General features: G+C 36.6%; 1 protein-coding gene across 1 annotated transcript in view; it reads right to left on the minus strand.

The window, feature by feature from the left end:
• Positions 1 to 4582, minus strand: part of LOC111372634 (protease Do-like 7) — a 19692-nt gene extending 15110 nt beyond the window's left edge. The window contains exons 1-5 of the mRNA XM_022995016.1: positions 4128 to 4582; positions 3971 to 4041; positions 2482 to 2616; positions 1548 to 1606; positions 355 to 391 (exon numbers count right to left, since the gene is read on the minus strand). Of these exons, the coding sequence (XP_022850784.1) occupies positions 355 to 391; positions 1548 to 1606; positions 2482 to 2616; positions 3971 to 4041; positions 4128 to 4404 (579 nt within the window). The 5' untranslated portion in view covers positions 4405 to 4582. The remainder of the gene's footprint in view (positions 1 to 354; positions 392 to 1547; positions 1607 to 2481; positions 2617 to 3970; positions 4042 to 4127) is intronic.
• Between the last annotated feature and the right edge of the window lie 2227 nt (positions 4583 to 6809).

The raw sequence follows: 6809 nt of genomic DNA on the forward strand, positions 1-6809 counted from the left end.
GTAAAACGTGATTCTGAAAAAAAATTGTTGAGATTACTCGCCTTCTTGATCTGACTGATATTGCTTAAATGCTTTAACTTCGGTATTCAAAAGTTCTCTCTACATTTCCATCACAGCCTGATTATTCCAATGAAATAACCAAGAACGCGGATAGAATAAATCATTCAAAAGATCTAAACATGTTAAAACAGCAGTGTGAAAAATACATGCAATGTACCAAACCAGATTTTCTGTTAGCCATCACCCCAAAATAAATCCAGATCACTAATACCCTCACCCACCCCCTTTCCTCCCTTTGATAGCAGGTTAACATTTTATTTTGCAATGAAAAGCAATAGATATCATAATGCTTACTTGCATGTAAAATGTATTGAAGTCGTTGTAGCCATCCCTGCACAAGAAATTCATTAATCATCAACATGACATAGGATGAGAAGCTATCTATATGGTCCAAGCAAAAACTGAGCCAGAAATATTATTGGTAATTTCAATTTATGAAGAACCTAAGAGTTCAACCATTCTGTCTCATTTGTCAATAATTTTGACCAGTCAGACAAAACATACTGAATTTAAGGAAAGATCTTCAACCTATCAAGAAATTGAAGACATATATTGTGTGTCAAATTAGCTATATAGAGGCCAAAGATAAAATTTTGAGAAAAAGACAGTATTTATGCATATAATACTTGGTCGACTGAAGTTAAGAAAATTTGTCAACATCTCTATATAATACTCTTATATCCATTATTGAATGGATTGGGTTGACTTGCACAGTCAATTGATGGGTATTCAAGGCCACAAATCATATCAATTTATTTTCCTAGCTAATTATATAGTTTCTAAATGGTAGCATTCGTTCAGAATCATCTTACTATAAAAACTCTTTCTGTCGAAAATTAAATAGATGGGCAATGTATGCATCTGGAACACTATTAGAAAATGCAAAGCCCATGTAAGATGACCACGTTAAGCTGGAAACATTAATATCAATCTACAATGGTTGGATATAACATAGAAATACACCATGTAGTACAATAGAATAAGCAAGAGAAAATTCTCCGCAATGAAAATCATGTTGTTGGGAGAAAAGACTGCAGAATGTAGTTCACACATATATTATTGCTCTAAATAACTAACAGAATGACTTTAAGGTATCAAACTGTGACTTAGAAATCAGAGACAGGAATACCATTCATCCATCTATCAATCAAAATGCACAGGTAGAAAAGGAGAGAATTTCTGCAATCATAGTTCAGTTTATCACTAACAAAATTGAATGTTAAGTTCTTGGTAAATCCATTGTTTAAAGAAAAAAATATTTGAAGCTTATGCCACGAATCCTGCTTGATGTGAAGCTTTCATAAAACGCCTCGAATTCTGCGCCTTGACAATTATTTGGTAGAAATAATCAAATCATTCATATAATGTTCAGACTTAAAACAATCATCACTAAGCTATCCCCCCACTTCTACTCTAATGATATTAAAAGTTCATGAATAAGCAATCAGATACGAGTCAAAATCAGATTAGCAAATAGATTGACATACTTTTTATAGACCGGGGCATCTCTATCCAAACGAGCAAGGGTACCAGCCAAAATAGAGACCTGTAGATTCAGAAAAGAGGAAGATATACTAAGAGTGAAATCTAATGCAGATTGAAGATTATGTAATGCAACTAATGTAGAAAATTCAGAAAAGAAATTCAAGATGGGTGGAAGCAAAAATGCTTCATCACTGCATTCATTATATTTGTATGGTTTAACTAGGGTAATAATCATTAAAGTTTTGAGAGATTATGCCAATGGTCACCTAAGTTACTTTTTTACAAATATAGTCACTCGTGCTTTGAACTACTATACTTATAATAATGAATATATTAATGTTAAATACTACGTGACGCCGTTAAGTGCCAACATGTCACAAAATGACCTTGTTTTCATGCAATGTTAGAAAATAGGAGAGTTGGAAACTAGGGATTAAACACATCCAAATCAGAAAGCCTTTAGTTTTGACTAGCTTTTTGGGCTTAAATCGTATGATAAGCATACGCTTATTTTTTAACAATGATATTTTCTTTGGCATAAAAAGTAACGTCATTTGATGACACGTTGGTACTTAATGGCAATACTTACCAAGTAACTTGAGTGGCCATTAATGTTGGAAACTTGAGTGACTAAACCTATAAGAAAATAACTTCAAAAGGGCTTTCTTTCATTAATATTTAGTAAAGGTGCATAGCTTTTTTGAATGTCCCGCTGACACTTTAGTGACCATTAACATAATTAATGCTATTTGTAGAGACACATTATTCGGCACTCAGCCTAATATCAACTTGGCCCTCCATTAACCAGCGGGCAATAAACATGATATTGTAAATACTACAAGCAGAATCTAATCAGTGTACATGGTCAAATTTCTAAGGGATGTAAATTCGCCATAGAGTACACTATAAATCAATTGATGAAAAAGAATTGCATACCTTTTCCCCGCTATCGTTGCCCACAACCCTGATTTCGAGTCCAACACAAGCTGCCTCAGGGGCAAGAGGAATCTCCTCGTAGCTCAGAAATTGTATTGCACAAGGGTCATAATGAAAGAATCCAAAATCGTGAACCTAGAAAAAACAAAGCACCTCATCAGCATGTGATATAAATCTAAGGTAGGATTTCAATCCTTCTCAGGAACCTTAAGAAAAGATCTAGGCAACCTTCCACTAAATGGAAAGCGATATACAGCTTCAGATCTCTATCTCTCTCTCTCTCTCTCACACACACACACACACGTGAAATTAAGCAACTGGCAAACTGCTGCAAAAAGAAAGTGGGGTATTAATCATAAAGATTTGGCACCATGATGCACCTCTTTTCTTCAATAATGTCTTCACTTAAAAATGCTATTTACCAATATAAAAACAAGGCATGGCCCTACCAATGGAATAGGTCAAAAGCAAGCAAGTTGACACCATAAGAAAGATGAGCAGAGGATTTGTCTAACACAAAACAACCTTCACCAGAAATTAATCTCACAAAGTATCTGAATAGATACAGGATTCTGTAGCCCGCCAGTCCTGTTAGATATCTAGCCATACCCTTGGATTGTTCTCCATCAATTACCAAAAGCAAGAATTCATAGAAAGCAAGATCAACGTGGAAATAAACAATTTTGAAGTGTTACAACTTACAACTACACGTAAAATTTGAAGTGTTATAACTACATAACAAAACTGTACAGAACTTAATCAGTTCAAAAGGATAGACTGCAAAGATAATAATTTCGGACAAGTTTAAAAGGCCGAAATAATCGCCGCATATTGAGTTGCGTAACGTTCCGATATTTATGAAAACCAACTTAGCAAAATCAATGCAGAAAAAAACACTTTCAAAGTGTTACAGCTACACGAGAACGCTGTATGCAGCTTATGTATTTGACAAGGACCGAGCTACTTGTACCCAGGTAAATGCCCGGTTACACGCTCCTCGCATGGGGGGTCCTCACACGATAAACGCACGATCCCTGCCCCCCATGTGAGGGGCGTGTAAATGCCCAGGTACAAATGAAATTTCACATTTGACAAGGAGAGAGGCCGAAAAAATAATAGTTTGACAAATCTAAAAGGCCATATGAACAGCTGAATATTACGTTGCGTAACGGATTCTTCATTAAAACCATTTAGTTGGATTGCCAGCTATCAATCTAATTATCAGTTCTAAATGTAGAAAAACTCTACAAATAATCCAACTCATGCACCAATAATCCAAGTGATACAATATATCCCTTTCTGTTTCTGTAAGTAAGTTCTTGAGTAAATTTTTAAATTTAATTCCTATTACAAAAAATAAAAAATAAAAAATAAAAAATAAAAAATTAGAAAATCTACCCAACACTTTTGAATTGGATCTAAGATTATAATTAGTACTCGATCAAAAACACAGAAAATATTCATGAAATTAGACCCAGTAACAACTCACGGGATCTCTGTATATTGGATAAACCGGAATTTCTTCGCGGTTCACAAACATAGCTTCAGCCACCACCGGCCCTATGAAAAGAAACATAACAATCATCTAACCACTTTCAAGAAAAAGAACTCAGTTGAAAGAGAGGGAGCGGGGTTAAATTTTGAACCAGGCTGGACGACATGGCGGTTGGTGAGGATGATGCCACGGCGCTTATCGACCACGAAGCCTGTGGCATATGAGGCGCCGGCGGATTCGGTGTCAAACGCGCGGCAAGCGGTGGTGCGGAGGACAACAACGGCGGAGACCACCTTGTTGAGGGCTCTCCTCCAGTCATCGGTGGTAGTCAAGTTTTCCTTGAACGGTGGATCAATCTCCATGCACAGCTCCTCCTTCATGCTCGTCTCCATCCCTGCCAACACCCCCTCTGATCCCAACCTTTCCATTTCAAATCCCAGACCTTCCAAAACCTAAAAATCAATCCCTAAAAATACAAGTTTCGGACAGAAAAATGTTAACCTTGCGATAAAAATTGTGAATTTGTGACCGAAACGGAATCTGAGGGTATTGGTGAAAAAACCCCGTCGAGTGTGGGGGTTTTACTGATTTTAGCTTTTCAGTATTTGTCCTAACTAAAATAAACGATGCAGGTCACGTTTCTATGGAGTCGTGCTTGTTTGTCATTTTTTTTTTTTTTTCTTCATTTTTTCAAACATTATACTATTTTATTTCCTTTCGCACACAATCATTATTTTCATTTCTCTTTCTTCTCTTTATTATCTCACATGCAATCATCATTTTCATTTCTTTTTTTTATCTCTATCTTTTCTATTTTTTCTCACAACTATTCACACTCTTTACTCTACTTCCCCGCACAACCATTCACGCTCTTTACTCCACTTCCCCGCACAACCAAGACATCTTTTTTCTTCTTCTCTATTTTAAGGATTTTCTAATCAAAAAATTATTTGTCCCTTTTCATTGAATTTACAGAACAAAACGATATCGTCTCCCTACGTTAAACGGCAAAACGATGACGTTTTATTCCATTAATCCTACATATATAAACGAGGCTATCAAAGCCAGAACACATGTCAGCATTTTGTATCGTCACCATCTCTCTTTTTTTTTCTTTTTTTTTTAAATTTGTTCGTCCTCAATTTTCCTAGAATTTGACACAACCTTTTCGCTATTTGTTCACGTAATGAACCATGCTTCTCATCCATTCCACCCCTCGCACTGTTGGGTCTTCCCTCCACTTTGAGGGATTTGGCTTTTATTAGCCAATTTGGGCTCAAGCATTTAATGGTCCATTTATTTGGTCCAAGTTAAAAACATACTGATATAGATATGGAAATTGGGGAAAACGGGTCAGCACATTAACATTCCCAAAAGGGAAACTTCATTCATTCTGAAGCAGAGAGTTCGCGAGAGGAAAACCTACGACATTTCAGCTCTTCTTGCCAAAGGATGGAGGCTCGTTTGTAGTCCGATTTACTTGATATTTCAGTATGTGATTCTTGGCAAAGATACCTACATTTTGACTGGAGCTGATCGTCGAAATTCTTCTCCATTCCTCTGGGCTATACACACTTGTCTAGTGCGATTTTCTCCTTATTATTGTGTGTATTTATTTTGGATGATGTTGTTGTTGATATCCAAGAACTACATGTGTTCTTGATGTATTTGGTAGCCTCTAGAGTTTACTTTGGAGAGGGTTAAATTGTGTATCCCATTATTCATATAGTGGACGGCTTTACTGGACTAGGTCCCGGGGTTTTACCTTCCCGTTGAAGGGTTTCCCTAGTGAACAAATATTGGTGTTGTTATCTTTACATTTCTGCCAGTGTGTGTGAGTTGGAGCCGGTGTTATTTTACTGCCATTTTAATTCTACATAATAGGGGGATTGTGTAATTGTATTTCGCTGCGTGGTTGTGTTATTGGTTCAATCCCCAACAAAGTGGTATCAGAGCTTTGGTTAAGCCTCTGTGATTATTGTGAGAATTAAAAGGGAGGATTCGGGTAGTGGCATGGTTAAACTCACATCTTCAAATTATTCTATTTGGAAGACTAGGATGGAGGATATTTTGTATTTCAAAGATTTGTTCGATCCCATTGAATTGAATGGCAAGCAACCTGATTCTAAAACTGATGAGGATTGGAAGAAATTGAATAGAAAGGCCGTTGGACAAATTAGGCAGTGGGTTGATCAGAGTGTCTTCCATCATATAGCTAAAGAAGTAGATGCATACAGTCTTTGGCAGAAATTGGAAGGTCTTTATGAAAGAAAGACGGCACAGAACAAGGCCTTCGTGATAAGAAGGCTTGTGAATTTAAAATACAGGGATGGTAATAGTGTTGCAGAGCACTTGAGTAGCTTTCAAGAGTTATTGAATGAGTTGACTACCATGAAGTTTACACTAGATGGTGAGGTACAGGCTTTACTTCTATTGAGTTCATTACCTGATAGTTGGGAAACTTTAGTTGTCTCTCTCAGTAATTCAGCTCCGAATGGCGTGATCACTGTCAACATGGTGAAAGACAGTATGTTTAATGAAGAAGCCAGAAGAAAGGAGCAAAGTGCTTCTTCTAACTCTGAAGCACTTGTTACAGAAAGAAGGGGGAGAAACCAGAGCAGAAAACCTTATGGTGATGACAGTCATGATAAGTCTAGAAGAAGATCAAAGTCAAGAAAAGGGATAAAATGTTATCATTGTGGCAATCTGAGGCATCTTAAAAAGAAGTGCAGAAAATGGAAAAGAGAACAGTTAAAATTGAAAGGTGAAGAACAGAAAGAACAAAAAGAGACTGCAGTAGTTGCATCTGATGCAGAGGTATTTGTTGCTTGTG

The sequence above is a fragment of the Olea europaea genome, unplaced genomic scaffold (genome assembly GCF_002742605.1).
Source record: "Olea europaea var. sylvestris unplaced genomic scaffold, O_europaea_v1 scaffold1019, whole genome shotgun sequence".
In the NCBI taxonomy this organism is placed as follows: Eukaryota; Viridiplantae; Streptophyta; class Magnoliopsida; order Lamiales; family Oleaceae; genus Olea; species Olea europaea.